This window comes from Callithrix jacchus, chromosome 13 (genome assembly GCF_049354715.1).
Source record: "Callithrix jacchus isolate 240 chromosome 13, calJac240_pri, whole genome shotgun sequence".
Lineage (NCBI taxonomy): Eukaryota > Metazoa > Chordata > Mammalia > Primates > Cebidae > Callithrix > Callithrix jacchus.
Window position 1 is genome coordinate 39,051,808 of NC_133514.1, and position 15,333 is coordinate 39,067,140.

The 15,333-nt window shown below is 41.6% G+C and overlaps 1 protein-coding gene and 1 pseudogene across 5 annotated transcripts in view; one reads left to right on the forward strand and one right to left on the reverse strand.

Annotated features, from left to right (window-relative positions):
• Nucleotides 1–90: 90 nt before the first annotated feature.
• The window catches only part of DDHD2 (DDHD domain containing 2), a 36,784-nt gene continuing 21,541 nt past the window's right edge, over nucleotides 91–15,333 (forward strand). For 3 of the 5 annotated variants that reach the window (XM_078347505.1, XM_008979333.5, XM_008979331.5), the window contains exons 1-9: nucleotides 91–348; nucleotides 1,456–1,683; nucleotides 2,836–3,026; nucleotides 4,591–4,680; nucleotides 5,141–5,261; nucleotides 7,386–7,475; nucleotides 9,660–9,795; nucleotides 13,770–13,978; nucleotides 14,259–14,326. In XM_078347505.1, coding sequence (XP_078203631.1) covers nucleotides 1,464–1,683; nucleotides 2,836–3,026; nucleotides 4,591–4,680; nucleotides 5,141–5,261; nucleotides 7,386–7,475; nucleotides 9,660–9,795; nucleotides 13,770–13,978; nucleotides 14,259–14,326 — 1,125 coding nt within the window. In that variant the 5' untranslated portion in view covers nucleotides 91–348; nucleotides 1,456–1,463. The remainder of the gene's footprint in view (nucleotides 349–1,455; nucleotides 1,684–2,835; nucleotides 3,027–4,590; nucleotides 4,681–5,140; nucleotides 5,262–7,385; nucleotides 7,476–9,659; nucleotides 9,796–13,769; nucleotides 13,979–14,258; nucleotides 14,327–15,333) is intronic. The other 2 variants (XM_078347507.1, XM_078347506.1) reach the window with 1 other exon arrangement.
• LOC103787511 (large ribosomal subunit protein uL13 pseudogene) lies at nucleotides 10,208–10,877 on the reverse strand (annotated as a pseudogene).

A 15,333-nucleotide genomic window follows, 5' to 3' on the forward strand; every position in this document is an offset into this window, starting at 1 on the left:
ACCGCCAGCCGTCCGGTACTGGACCTCCCTGCCCGCAGGAGGAGCCACGTCTCGCGCGACTCCTCTCCACCTCTCGCGACACTTGCTGCCAGTGCCCCGAGGCCCTGCGCACCCGACCGGCGCTCGCGCGCCACGCTGTTAGTTGCTTTACCTTTTCGCCCGGCAGTCGGACCCGCTACGCCCGCTGGGAGCGCAGTGGTGCCGTGTGTTCTGCACGAGCCCGGCGGGGCCGCAGGCTCCGCCCTGCTCCGCCGCGCCCCGCCCGGGCTTGGGTAAAGGCCGCGGCCGGGCCATGCCGTGCCCCCATCAGCTAGGGCAGGAGGGCGTAAGGAGCGGCTGGGCCGCCAGGTGAGTCCACGTCCGGCGGTCTGCTGGGCCGAGGGAGGCCCGGCCGGGTGCCGGCGATGCGGGGCGGGGGGACCCCAGCTCCTGGGAAGCCCCGAGCCCGGGGAAACCCTGTGAACCCTGTGGTCTACATTTGGCGTCCCTGCTGCTGTCGCGGGGCTGCGGGCGGGCGACCTGAGACGGAGCTCCGAAGATCCGGAGCGGGGCGCCAGGGCCTAGGGTCACGAGGGTCAGGGAGGCGCCAAGGTGCCTGAGGTACGTCTGTGGGGCTAGGGGTGGGTAGGTGCGAAAGGACTGTGGGGCCGAACGCCGGCGTCTGCAGTCCCTCGGGCACGCGCGAGATGCCCTCCTGACTCCCGCCCCACAGGGCAGCTTAGAAGTGCCCTTCTGGTGCCTGCGGCGCTGGTCATTGCCGAGTGGAAGGGGTGTTGGAGATGCAGAAACAGCTGGTCACAGCCGCCTCCGTGGGAGGAGGCTTTTGAGGTCGCTTGGTACCTTTCTCCTGAGACTCGGGCGATGCGAGTGGGCGTGCGCGTGCGCGCCGTGGCCCGGGGCGAGGTTTCATCTTTTCGGAATTTGTACCACCGCCCATTAAGCGACTTCAAGCATCAGTCAAAAATAATTAGTTCCTAAGCGATGAGTTTTATTTTCCGTATTTTAAGATTCCATTAGTCGTATAATGATAGGGGCCTGGAGGCCAAAACCCAGGCGTTGTTAGCACAGCGCATGACCCAGCTGACTTCGTTGAAGTAAATTTTCTGCCTTTAACTACATTTAGATTGGAAATTGGGGTGAAATGTTTTTGTTGCCATCAGGTTTCGAGCAGGGAGTCCTGTGATTCTGGGTTTGTTTTATAACTTACAGACTGAGTAAAACCATAGTTTTCCGAGGGTATTTGGAACTCGTGCAGTGGTTGATCTAATGGAAGCATTTTATTTAAAGCTCCCCCCCATCCAGCTGTTAAATTGTTATTTCTCTTTTAAATTATGTAGATTTTTTTGTTGTTGCAGAAATGGCTCCATAAAATTAGTTTTGTGCATGTGTATGTGGGTCAACAGTTACACAGTTAAGAGAAGATCATTTTCCTGATAGTTTTTTTTTTGTCTTTAGAGAGCGAAATGTCATCAGTGCAATCACAACAGGAGCAGTTGTCCCAGTCAGATCCATCCCCGTCACCAAACTCATGTAGTTCCTTTGAGCTAATAGACATGGATGCTGGCAGCTTGTATGAACCAGTTTCTCCCCATTGGTTTTATTGTAAGATAATAGATTCTAAGGAGACATGGATTCCTTTCAACTCTGAGGATTCACAGCAGCTAGAAGAGGCATATAGCTCTGGTAGGTGAAAATTATGACCTGGAATAGACAAAGACTTTTCCCTCTTCAAACTATAATATAATGGTCCTTGTATTGAGTACTGTGAAAACTAAATTTTAGATTCTTCTAGTTAAATAATTTCTTACAGCATTTTATATAGAACTTCTGTACTAGTACCTAGCCAATCAATAATATTCAAGAATTCGGTCTGTATTTTGAAAACAATATCTATTATTTCTGCATAGTTATCCAATAATTTTTTTTTTCTTAGAGGTGGTCGTCTAATTATATTGTCCAGGCTGGTCTTGAAATCCTAGGCTCAAGCAGTCCTTCTGGGATTGCAAGTGTGTTAACACCCTGTTCCTGGCCCCCCAATAATAATATCTTTAATGTTCTAACTTATGTTTTAGATTATTTTATTAAGAATGTGTAAGGCTGGGTGCAGTAGCTCACGCCTGTAATCCCAGCACTTTGGGAGGCCAAGGCAGGCAGATCACTTGAGGTCAGGATATCGAGACCATCCTGGCCAACATGGTGAAACCCCTTCTCTACTGAAAATACAAAAATTAGCCAGGCATGGTGGTATGTGCCGATAGTCTCAGCTGCTTGGAGGCTGAGGCAGAAGAATCGCTTGAACCCGGGAGGTGGAGGTTGCTGTGAGCCAAGATTGTGCCACTACACTCCAGCCTGGATGACACAGTGAAACTTGTCTCAAAAGAAAAAAATAAAGTATGTGTATGTTGTGGGCAAGGGGTTGGGGGAATCACAGTGCAGAGGAATGAACTCTCTAACTTGTCACTTTTATAAAACAAGAATAATTCTAGTTATTCTGAATCATCATGATGGTTATTAATTTACCTTATGGTTCCTCAAGCAAAAACATTCAGAAAATTCACATTATATACTTTTTTTTTTAAAGGAACACTGCTGTCTTTCCTCAGAAAAGGAAGTATTTTTTTTTCATGTTTCATTAAAATCAGGAATGATTTTGATGGTTTGTAAAGTAGGTAGTGAAAAAGATAAGAATTAAATTTTATTTTGTTTGGTGTTTAGCCAAGTAGAAACTGTTTATTCATGTGTTTCATAACATTATTTAGCGTATAAGTCAGAATTGTATGTTAGGAGATTTATTTTGAAATATGGACTTCTTTTCCTCTTTTCAATCCTTAATAGGAAAAGATTGTAATGGGAGAGTTGTTCCTACTGATGGGGGCAGATATGATGTTCATTTAGGGGAGAGGATGCGGTATGCTGTATACTGGGATGAACTAGCATCGGAAGTGAGACGATGTACATGGTTTTACAAGGGGGACAAAGACAATAAGTATGTTCCCTACTCGGAGAGCTTCAGCCAAGTTTTAGAGGTATTCCTTTGACTCTTTTTTTACCCATCATTTTTTCCCTTCTCTTATTTAATAATCTTTTCTTTCTCTTGTAACTTATTTTGTGAAATTTCTAGAAAGCGTTTGGTTCTGTCTGCATCACATTATAAAATATAATAAAGCATTTCTATTTACAAGCAAGTTTCAGAATAAGGTAGTCTTATTTTCAGATTATGTTTCGTTTTGTTTTTTGAGATGGAGTCTTGCTCTATTGCCCAGGCTGGAGAGCAATGGCGTGATCTTGGCTCACTGCAACCTCCGCCTCCTGGATTCAAGTGATTCTCTTGCCTCAGCCTCCCAAGTAGCCGGGATTATAGGTGTCTGCCACCACACCTGGCTAATTTGTTTTGTTTTTTATTAGAGATGGGGTTTCGCCAGGTTGGCTAGGCCGGTCTCGAACTCTGGACCTCAAATGATCTGCTGGCCTCTGAAAGTGCTGGGATTACAGGCTTGAGCCACTATGCCGGGCCTTTTTCATATTTAAAATATGACGGAAATGATTGTGGTGTTTTAAGGAGTTAAAAAAAAAATACTGGTGGGCACGGTGGCTCTCGCCTGTAATCCCAGCACTTTGGGAGGCCGAGGAAAGAGGATCCCTTGAGCCCAGGAGTTTGAACACTGGGCAACAAAGCAAGACCCCACCACTAAAAAAAAAACAAAAAAGGTGCACACATACGCATAAGCACAAAATGCAAACTATATTATGTCTTTTATTTAAATTTTAATATTTTCCCCTAATGTCCATTGTTAATATTTAAACTTATGGTCACAGGATTGATCTTTTTTAGCTTTTGTTTTTCTTCCTCTGAAAACTGAAATTTTTCCTTTAAATTGGAGTAGAACATTAATATTTGCTTTCTTTTTTTTTTTTTTTTTTTGGAGACAGAGTTTCGCTCGTTACCCAGGCTGGAGTGCAATGGCGCGATCTCGGCTCATCACAACCTCCGCCTCCTGGGTTCAGGCAATTCTCCTGCCTCAGCCTCCTGGTCTTTTTTTCTTTTTGAGACAGAGTCTTACCATGTTGCCCAGGCTGGAGTCCAGTGCTGTGATCTCTGCTCACTGTAACCTCTGCCTCCTGGGTTCAAGCAGTTTTCCTGCCTCACCCCCCAAGTAGCTGGGGGTTACAGGTGCACCTCACCACACTGGCAAATTTTTGTATTTTTGGTAGAGATGGGGTTTTGCCATGTTGGCCAGGCTGGTCTCAAATGCCTGACCTCAGGTGATCCTCCCACCTTGACCTCCCAAAGTGTTGGGATTATAGGCATGAGCAACCACACCCAATCTAGAACATTAATATTAACAAATATATTAAAATGGGAACAGTAATTATCTAGTGGTAGAAGGTGGAATTAGGAGTGTTTTTTTTCCCCTTCGTCCTGGTGCTATACTATCTGTTGTAAGTTCAAAAGAATTTAAAAATAAACTTGATGAATTGGAGTATGATATTCTTATTGAAACTTGTTAATAAAGTAGTAGTCTTGTGAATAAGTTTGGTTTTAATAGGAAGGTTATTAGAAAACTCTAATGAAATGTGTTTTCTTTTAAGGAAACTTACATGCTTGCTGTAACTTTGGATGAATGGAAAAAGAAACTGGAATCTCCCAACAGAGAAATTATTATTTTACACAATCCAAAGGTAAAACAAAGCATTTCTTTTGTTGGGATAAAAAGTTAATTGCACTATTAGGGAGAACTAAATTGGTTTATTTTACTAAACACTCTATGTCGGATAATGTTTATCAAATTTTATATTGAATTCACAGTTATGAAACTTAAAAACTTGTAGCCACTACTGTTATTTACCCAACTCAACTTATACAAAATAATTTTCTTAGGGAAATTATGCCACTGTAGAATAAGAAAATCACTGACATATTATGTGAGTGTGTCTTCTGTGTAGAAGGGTATTATTGACAGATCTGTTAGCCTAATATATTTTCAGGGTTTGAATTTCAAGCTGTATGAGTTGTATATCAAAACTCCAGTTCAGATTTGACTGTATGGTTTGAAAGACATTATTCTACACTTAAAAATGCATTGTGTAGAGATGACTGTATTGTAGAATATCTTTATTGCTCTGGTCTGTTCTGTTTAAGCTTATGGTGCATTACCAGCCAGTTGCAGGGTCTGATGAATGGGGTTCAACGCCCACAGAGCAAGGTCGACCAAGAACTGTGAAGAGAGGAGTTGAGAACATCTCTGTTGACATTCATTGTGGTAATGTTAATCATTTATTTTTTCTTATCTTCTGATATATTTGTTTACTCCTTAAATTGTGATGTTTTTCTGTGGATTTGGATTACCTCAAGGCTTAAAAATAATCTTTAATCATATGGGTTTATTCCAAGTTGAGATTAGCATCACTTCATTTACTAAGAATCATAATAGATGTAAAAATCTCTTTCAAAGCTGCTCAGTACGTATGGTAGGATGGGTAAAATTTGGCAATACTACCCAGGAAGTCACTAAATACAGATGAACTGATTTAGTCCTAATTCTAGGAAGTGTGATTCCACTTATTTGACTAGAAATTTCATTCTGGGTAACTCCTTGTCCTTGAAGATTTTCAGCTAAGGAAAACCATTTTTCAGTAGGACCTGATTGTCCACTGCCATGTAGGTGGGATCATTTATGGTTTTATAATATATTTAATTGAATTATAAAATTCCTTTTTTTTTTTGGAGAGGAGATGACTTGTCTCTTAGACAAAATCGTAGCTTTACTGTAATTTAAAAAGATGAGTTTAGGCCGGTCGAGGTGACTTGTGCCTGTAATCCCAGCACTTTGGGAGGCCGAGGTGGATGGATCACGAGGTCAAGAGATCAAGACCATCCTGGCCAACTTGGTGAAACCCTGTCTCTACTAAAAATGCAAAAATCAGCTGGGCGTGGTGGCACATGCCTGTAGTCCCAGCTTCTCAGGAGGCCGAGGCAGGAGAATCACTTGAACCTGGGAGGCAGAGGTTGCAGTGAGTTGAGATCGCGTCACTTGCACTCCCACTCCAGCCTGGCGACCTGGGGACAGAGAGTGACTCTATCTCAAAAAAAAAAAAAGAGTTTAAGATTTCAGGCTTTAGTGTTCTGCACATGTACCCCAGAACCAAAAGTGCAATTAAAAAAAAATATGTGTGTGTGTGTGTGTGTGTGTGTGTATATATATATATATATATATGTATAAAAAACTTCAGGCTTTAAAAACATCAGACATTGATAAAAGTGAAATATTAGATAAAAGTATTTTATCAGTGTTCAGTTGCCTGGATTCAATAACTGTACTGTGATTATGTAAGAGAATACACTTAGGAAATACACGGTACGATATTAAAGGGTTAAAGAGGTGTGGTGTATGCAGCCTGGTGATGTATTTGCAGTTACTCAAAAGTAAAAAGTTCTTTTTGTGTTATTTTTATTTATTTATTTATTTTTTTGAGATGGAATCTTATATTGTCACCCAGGCTGGAGTGCAGTGGCACGATCTCAGCTCACTGCAACCTCCGCCTCCCAGGTTCAAGCGATTGTCCCGCCTCAACCTCCCAAGTAGCTGGGATTACAGATGCCCACCACCACACCCAGCTAATTTTTTATAATTTTAGTAAAGACAGGGCTTCACTATATTGGCCAGCCTGGTCTCGAACTCCTGACCTCATGATTTGCCAGCCTTGATCTCTCAAAGTGCTGGGATTACAGGTGTGAGCCACTGCACCTGGCATATAAAAAACTTTTACAAACCTGGCTGGGCATGGTGGCTCATGCTTGTAATCCCAGCAGTTGGGGATGCCAAGGTAGAAGGATCACTTGAGCCCAGGAGTTCAAGAACAGCCTGGGTGATATGGTGAAACCCTGTCTCTGCCATGTGACATGCAAGAAAAAAAAAAAAGAAACCCCGTCTCTACAAAAAATACAAAATTAACTGGGCATGCTAGCACACATCTGTATGTAGTCTCAGCTACTTGGGAGGCTGAGGCAAGAGGATCACTTGAACCCACAAGTTTGAGGCTGCAGTGAGTGGTGATTGCACAACTGCACTCCAGCCTGGGCAACAGCGTGAGATCTCTTCTTAAAAAACCAAAAAAGTTTTTAAAACCTGAAAATAAAAATGAGTTTCTTTTTCAGAGATCAGAAAAAAGAAAAAAACCTGAAAAAAATTTTACAGACTTATTTCAAGATACATTAGAAACCAAGTAAAATCAGTGTATTTTTGCTAAGTACTTAAAGGACTATTTTGTATCTTTTAAATTATGTGTTCATATTTTAACTTGCTCATATTTATAATCTTTTCATAGTGAATGATACTAGAATACATGACTATACAGAATAATTTTCTTTTTAATTTCATTTATAGGAGAACCTTTACAAATAGATCACTTGGTTTTTGTAGTACATGGAATTGGACCAGCTTGTGATCTCCGCTTCCGAAGCATTGTACAGTGTGGTAGGTTTGCAAAGCATGTGAGATTAGATCATTTAAGGAGAATTTAATCCTTACTCTTGTGAGCTGAGGTAAAGCCTTGTCTTTGGTCTATTGTCTTAGCTGCATAAGAAGATTTTGAGTTAAAGACAGTTGGCAAGGTAGTAAAGCTTCTCAGCTTAGACCTGAAGTGCTAGGAATTTCCTAAGGCTAATAGTTTATACTCTTATAATATTCTTGAATGAACAAGCACTTAATCCCTATAAAGTTATTTTATGATATGATGGTCCTATTTCTACCTATTTCGAGTTTAAAGGGAACCATAAAGATGATAGGATTTAATAAATAACAGAAGCTTCAATCATTTTGTAATTCAAACTGTGATAAACCTCTTGATACTGCAGTTGGGGGATTTAAGTCATCAGTATAGCTAGATTTTGAAAGGTGTCCTCTAAAACCTGATAGTATTCAAAGTTTAATTGTTCCAATTAGGGTGTCTTATTCTACTGGCTAATGGTCCTAAACATAAACTAGTGTTGTGGAAGGTTGAGATTGATATGAATTTCAAACAGCAGCGTATTTTTTTCTTTAAAGTATTGGATGGTGCTTATTCATAAGAACCAGAAAGTAAGGATAGGAATTCAACTGCAAGACTGTTGATGTATGGTCATGTGATTTAAAAAAAATGGAAACCGTTCCCATGATGCTCATGTTTTGAAGTTAGCCTCCTTTTTTTTTTCCCTTTCCTTTTTGTTTTTTGAGACAGAGTTTCACTCTCTTTTTTTTTTTTGAGACGGAGTTTTGCTGTTGTTACCCAGGCTGGAGTGCAATGGCGCGATCTCAGCTCACCGCAACCTCCGCCTCCTGGGTTCAGGCAATTCTGATTCTCCTGCCTCGGCCTCCCGAGTAGCTGGGATTACAGGCATGCACCACCAAGCCCAGCTAATTTTTTGTATTTTTAGTAGAGATGGGGTTTCACCATGTTGACCAGGATGGTCTCGATCTCTTGACCTCGTGATCCACTCACCTTGGCCTCCCAAAGTGCTGGGATTACAGGCGTGAGCCACCGCGCCTTGCCCAGAGTTTCACTCTTATTGCTCAGGCTGGAGTGCAGTAGAGTGATCTTGGCCCACCCCAACCTTTGCCTCCTAGGTTAAGTGATTCTCCTGCTTCAGCCTCCTGAGTAGCTGGGATTACAGGTGGGCACTACCACACCTGGCTAATTTTATATTTTTAGTAGAGATGGGGTTTCTCCATGTTGGTCAGGCTGGTCTTGAACTCTTGACCTCAGGCGATTTGCCCACCTTGTCCTCCCAAAGTGCTGGGATTACAGGTGTGAGCCTCTGTACCCAGCCAGCCTTTTTTTTTTTTTTTTTTAAATAAATATACTTTCTTCTTCCTGAGACAGAGATCTTGCTCTGTCACCCAGGCTGGAGTGTAGTGGCATAATCTCAGCTCACTGCAACGTCTGCCTCCCAGGTTCAAGCAATTCTCCTGCCTCAGTTTCCCAAGTAGCTGCGATTACAGGTGCCTGCCACCATGCCTAGCTAATTTTTGTTTGTATAGTAGATGAGGGTTTTGCCATGTTAGCCAGGCTGGTCTCGAACTCCTGGCCTCATATGATCTGCTTACCTCAGCCTCCCAAAGTGCTGGGATTACAAGGCATGAGCCACTCCTCTCAGCCTGAAGTTAGCCTTCTTTTGATGAAATATTTTATGTGGTAAAAGCAAGTAGTTAGACCGGACGCGGTGGCTTACGCCTGTAACCCCAGCACTTTGGGATGTCGAGGCAGATCACCTGAGGTCAGGAGTTCAAGACCAGCCTGGCCAATATGGCAAAACCCCATCTCTACTAAAAATACAAAAATTAGCTGGGCGTGGTGGTATGCACCTGTAATCCCGGCTACTGTGGAGGCTGAGGCAGGATAATTGCTCAAACCTGGGAAGTGGAGGCTACAGTGAGGCGACGTCTCACCACTGCACTCCAGTGGGTGACAGAGCAGTACTCCATCTCAAAAAAAAAAAGTTGTTAAAGAAACATCTTTTCCTGTATGCATTTATAATTTTTCCTGAATACCACTTTATTTTTGATGGACGTTAATATGTGTTCTATGCAAATATAGTTAGAGTATAACTACATGACTTGTTACATCCTAATTCTACAGATTTGTACTTCATTGTGGATGCATAAATTAATTTTCTTTTCCAGTTAATGATTTTCGCAGTGTTTCCTTGAACTTGCTACAGACACATTTTAAGAAAGCCCAAGAAAATCAGCAGATTGGGAGGGTAGAATTTCTTCCAGTCAACTGGCACAGTCCTTTGCATTCTACTGGTGTGGATGTGTGAGTAATACTTTATAACTTTGAGTTGTTAGCTGTGATTGTATTTTCTGATTATTGCTATGCTTAGGGACATTTTTATGCCACAGTTGACTGAATATTTAAAATTTCTTACAGATATGCTCTTAAATGTTGATCAGTCCCTTGGTTTAATTAGCCCTGGTTAGGAGTAGAGAGCTGTGTGTATCTTCGGTGTGTACTGGCTCACTAATATTTACTATTATAGCTTTATTGTGTCTTTAGCATTAAAGCCAAATATTGCTATCTTCTCATAGCATATGACCATTTCCATCTGATGTCAAAAGCCAACCATACCCTAAGATGTACAAAGTATTTTTTTGTTCCTTTTGTCATTATATTTATTTATTGATCTATTTTATTTATTTATTTGAGGAATTAACAGTCTTTATTGGGCTCAGAGCAGGAGTCCATGGATCTTGAGGACCTCTGTGTGTTTGTCAGTTTTCTTCTCCACGTTCTTCTCGGCCTGTTTCTATAGCCTCCTGAGCTGTTTCTTCTTCTGGTAATGGATCTTGGCCTTCTCCTTTCTCTTCTCCTCCAGGGTGGCTGTCACTGCCTGGTACTTCCAGCCAATCTCATAAGCTTGCCGCCCCAGATAGGCAAACTTTCTTGTAGGCTTCAGGCACACAACCTTGAGGGCAGCAGGAACCACCATCCGCTTTTTCTCATCGTAGGGCAGTGGGATGCCATCAAACCTTAAGGCAGTCCAGGGTGGCCTGGCCTCCCTTGGTCTTCTGGGAAAGCATGCCTTGCACTGTTGGCCAGAAGATGCGGCTAGGGGCCTGGAAGTGGTAGGGGCCTTGGAAAGGGTTGGTGTTCATCTGCTTGCAGAGGAAAGCCAGATACTTCAACTCATTTCTGTAGAAATTTCTAGAAATGTTGATGCCCTCACAGCATACGACCACCACCTTCCTGCCCAGCAGTACCTGCTTACCCATGATGGCCTCCAGGCGGCCCAGGAGATGGTTTCGACCATCAAGCACCAGGACCTGCACCTCTACCATCTTCACTAGCCACCTGGGAAGGCTGTTATTATATTTAAATAGTATTTGTCCAAATTTAGAAAAAAGGAATTCTCAAATATTAAACTATTAGCATTTAAAACTTGAGCTCTAATTGGTACAGTGACTTTTAAGTGATAGCTTTCCTAAGGTACAAGCCTGTAGTTTTGTTTGTAAATTTTATGGTAATGACAGAGAAGGTTGCTTAAATTGAGGATATCTAGCTATGGGTCCTCCAGCAAGTAGTATGTTTCTAATATAGTTCTAGAATAGAACCAGGAGATGCAGGAAGTAGCATTGTTTCCATGCTGGTCTTGGAAATGAGTTTTCTGATTCTGTGTCTCTCAGTTCTCAGTACCCTATGATTTGAGTATATTCCATTTGCCAAACACTTCACTGTGGTGGAGTTTGAATTCTTTAATATTTGAGCAGATGCTAAGAGGTTACTAAGGGCACACAGCCCTTATAAATTGCAGAAGCAGTTGAGTACATGAGGAATCTTTCTGGGAATTTTAAGAAACCTTTAACTGGATGTTGATTTAGATTTTGTCAGCATAGTCTTCCTCTGACAGATATGAGTTCTGTTTGCTTTTAGCACATGGTATTCACACCTTTTTCTGCATTTAGAAATTGTGCATTGGGCCGGGCGCGGTGGCTCAAGCCTGTAATCCCAGCACTTTGGGAGGCCGAGGCGGGTGGATCACGAGGTGAAGAGATCGAGACCATCCTGGTCAACATGGTGAAACCCCATCTCTACTAAAAATACAAAAAATTAGCTGGGCATGGTGGGACATGCCTGTAATCCCAGCTACTCAGGAGGCTGAGGCAGGAGAATTGCCTGAACCCAGGAGGCGGAGGTTGCGGTGAGCAGAGACTCACCGCACTCCATTGCACTCCAGCCTGGGTAACAAGAGTGAAACTCCGTCTCAAAAAAAAAAAAAAAGAAATTGTGCATTGAGAGATGGAGCTAGCTGATCTCTTTATCTTTTGACATGTGATAAAAAAAAAAAAACCTTACTGCTGAGAATTCTGGGAAAAACCTTTTACATTTTTTGTTTTGTCTTTTTAGAAAACTTCTTTTATTAGAGAGAATTTTGTTGACAGAAGTAATATATATGATGAATCCTTGTGTATTGATTACCCAGCCCCAACAAGCCTCAACACATGGCTGGTTCTGCCTCATCCATATCTTCATACCCTATCTACTGCCCCTTCATCACCATATTATTTTTATCTTAGACATCTCGTAATTTCATCTGTATATGTTTCAGTTTGTACCTTTTTTTGTTGTTGTTGTAGTGCCGTGGTATGATCACAGCTCACTGCAGCCTGGACCTCCTCGGGCTCAGGTGATTCTCCTACCTCAGCCTCCCAAATACTGTAGGCACCACTCCCAGCTAATATTTCTATTTTTTGTAGAAATGGGCTTTTACCATGTTGGCCAAACTGGTCTTAAACTCCTGGTCTCAAGCAATCTGTTTGCCTTGGCCTCTGAAAGTGCTGGGATTACAGATGTTAGCCACAGCACCTGGCCTGAACAGTATATATTTATTTATTTTATTTATCTTATTTTATTTTAGAGACGGAGTCTTGCTCTGTTGCCCAGGCTGCACTGCAGTGGCATGATCTTGGCTCATTGCATCCTCCACCTCCTGGGTTCCAGTGATTCTCCTGCCTCGGCCTCCTGTGTGGCTGGTACTACAGGTGTGCGCCACCATGCTTGGCTAATTTTTGTATTTTTTTAGTAGAAATAGGGTTTCACCATATTGGCCAGCTGTTCTTGAACTCCTGACCTTGTGATCTGCCCGCCTCCGCCTCCCAAAGTGATAGTATTACAGATGTGAACCACTGCTCCCAGCCTGAACAGTATATTTTAAAGGACTTAAAAAACAAAGAACCGTAACACTATTATCACACTTAAAAATGTCTTAATATCATCAAATACCTAGTCACTGTTCAAATTTCCAGTTATCTATTATAATTTTCATATACCTATTTATAAAATTACAAACACCTGTTTTAAACTGGAATCCAAATAAAGTCCATACATTGTAATTAGTTGATATGCCTTTTATTTTAAGTCTCTCTTGGGCTGGGTGTGGTGGTTCACACCAGTAACCCCAGCACTTTGGGAAGCTGAGGCAGGTGGATCACCTGAAGTCAGGAGTTTGAGACCAGCCTGGCCAACATGGCAAAATCCCATCACTACTAAAAATACAAAAATTAGCTGGGTGTGGTGGCACATGCCTATAATTCCAGCTATTTGGGAGGCTGAGGCAGGAGAATTGCTTGAATCTGGGAGGCAGAAGTTACAGTAAGCCAAGATTGTGCCACTGCCCTCCAGCCTGGACAACAGAGCAAGACTGTTTAAAAAAAAAAGTCTCAATTTCTTGGATTACCTCTCTGTCTGCATCTATGGTTTTCTTGCAGTTAACATATAGAAGAAATGGGTTTGACTTGCAGGGTTTCTTACACTCTGAATTTTGCTGATCACATCGCTCTGGCTTGATTAAACATGTTGCTTTGTTCTGTTTATTTTATATTTTTGAGACTGAGTCTTGCTCTGTCGCCAGGCTGGAGTGCAGTGACACAATCTAGGCTCATTGCAACCTCTGACTTTTTGGTTCAAGCAATTCTTCTGCTTCAGCCTCCCAAGTAGCTGGGATTACAGGCACATGCCACCACGCCCAACTAATTTTTGCTATTTTTAGTAGAGATGGGGTTTCACCACATTGGCCAGGATGGTCTCAATCTCTTGACCTTGTGATCCAACCACCTCGATGTGCTGGGATTGCTGGTGTGAGCCACCGTGCCTGGCCCCTTCATCTTCTTTTTGTTTTTCCCTATGAATTGACAATTGTTTCTTATAAAATGTTTAAGCTTGAAGGCTTAAAATTGCAAGTGGCTATGAAATGTATTTAAAATTCCTGCTTAAATTATCTTTCCTTTTTTCAGAGATCTGCAGCGAATAACCCTGCCCAGCATTAACCGCCTCAGGCACTTCACCAATGACACGATTCTGGATGTCTTCTTCTACAATAGCCCCACCTACTGTCAGACTATTGTGGACACAGTTGCTTCTGAAATGAACCGAATATATACACTTTTTCTGCAGAGGAACCCTGATTTCAAAGGGGGTGTATCCATTGCTGGTCATAGTTTAGGTAACAAATGAATTCTCTGTGACAGGAGAAGACTGTCACATTTTGAAGACACCTGTTTTTGAAGCACAGTGTCTTTTATCAGTATGAAATTCAGAGGTTTGAAGTAGCCTATCATCAAGAAATTTGGAAGGGGTTGGAAGGGTGGTGGTAAATTGGAAGGAAAGACTGCTTCCTGTGTAGATTTGCTTACGTGTGTAATTGGCTTATGACTTTTTTGTATAACAGACAGCCATTTAGTGCTAATTCTTAGAAATTGTCCCTTCTTCTATTTTACTTATAGGTTCGCTTATATTGTTTGATATCCTAACAAATCAGAAAGATTCTTTGGGGGATATTGACAGTGAAAAGGTAATTTAGATGTTCAGATAGGTTTTTATGTAGTTTTCTTTAGTAAGGATTTATAGATTTTAGATTTATTTTTTGTTTTTAGCTGAGTTTAGTTGTGTGCCATGACATTATGTTTACACCCATTTTAACAGACTTTTAATTATCTCTGTCATTCTTGGATGATAGAAGCAAGATAGTAATATGCTTCTACAAATAATAATTGTTATATTCTAAAATAACCATAGGTATCTTATTTTGTGTGTGTGAATATGCACTGCTGGCTGGACGTGGTGGCTCACGCCTGTAATCCCAGCACTTTGGGAGGCCGAGGCGGGCGGATCACCTGAGGTCAGGAGTTCCAGACCAGCTTGGCCAACATGGTGAAACCCCATCTCTACTAAAAATACAAAAATTAGCAAGGCATGGTGGTGCATACCTGTAATCCCAGCTACTTTTGCTTGAACCTGGGAGACGGAGGTTGCATTGAGCCGACATCATGTGCCTCTGCACTCCAGCCTGGGCAACAGAGTGAGACTCCGTCTCAATCAGTCAATCAATAAGCACTGCTGATCTGTTAATAGAGTTACAGAATCATTGAGCTAAATGAAGTTTGCTTATGAACAAATGAATGAATTGGCTACAAATTGATATGATTTATAGAAACTGTTCAAAAGTATTTGGGGACTTGATTAAACATTATTTTAGTAAAAAGTCCTATGACTACGTGTTACCTATAGGATTGATTTGGTACTTAGCATATATTATTTTATATTTTTTAAATCTTTTTGTATAAGTGTGCTGTTTCTCCTGTTGGATCATGAGTTCTTCCAGAGCAGAACTTTTGTCTTTGACTGTTTTATTACTTAAGCACTGTTTCCCTAATTTCTTAAGCACTGAGCTCCCTTAAAACTCAGCAAATGTTTGTTGATGATGAGTATTTTGCTCATTTCTTTAAAAACATATTTTTAGTTGAAGTTGCAAAACTTTGGACCTCTTAATTTATATCTTGCATAAATGACAGTTTCTTA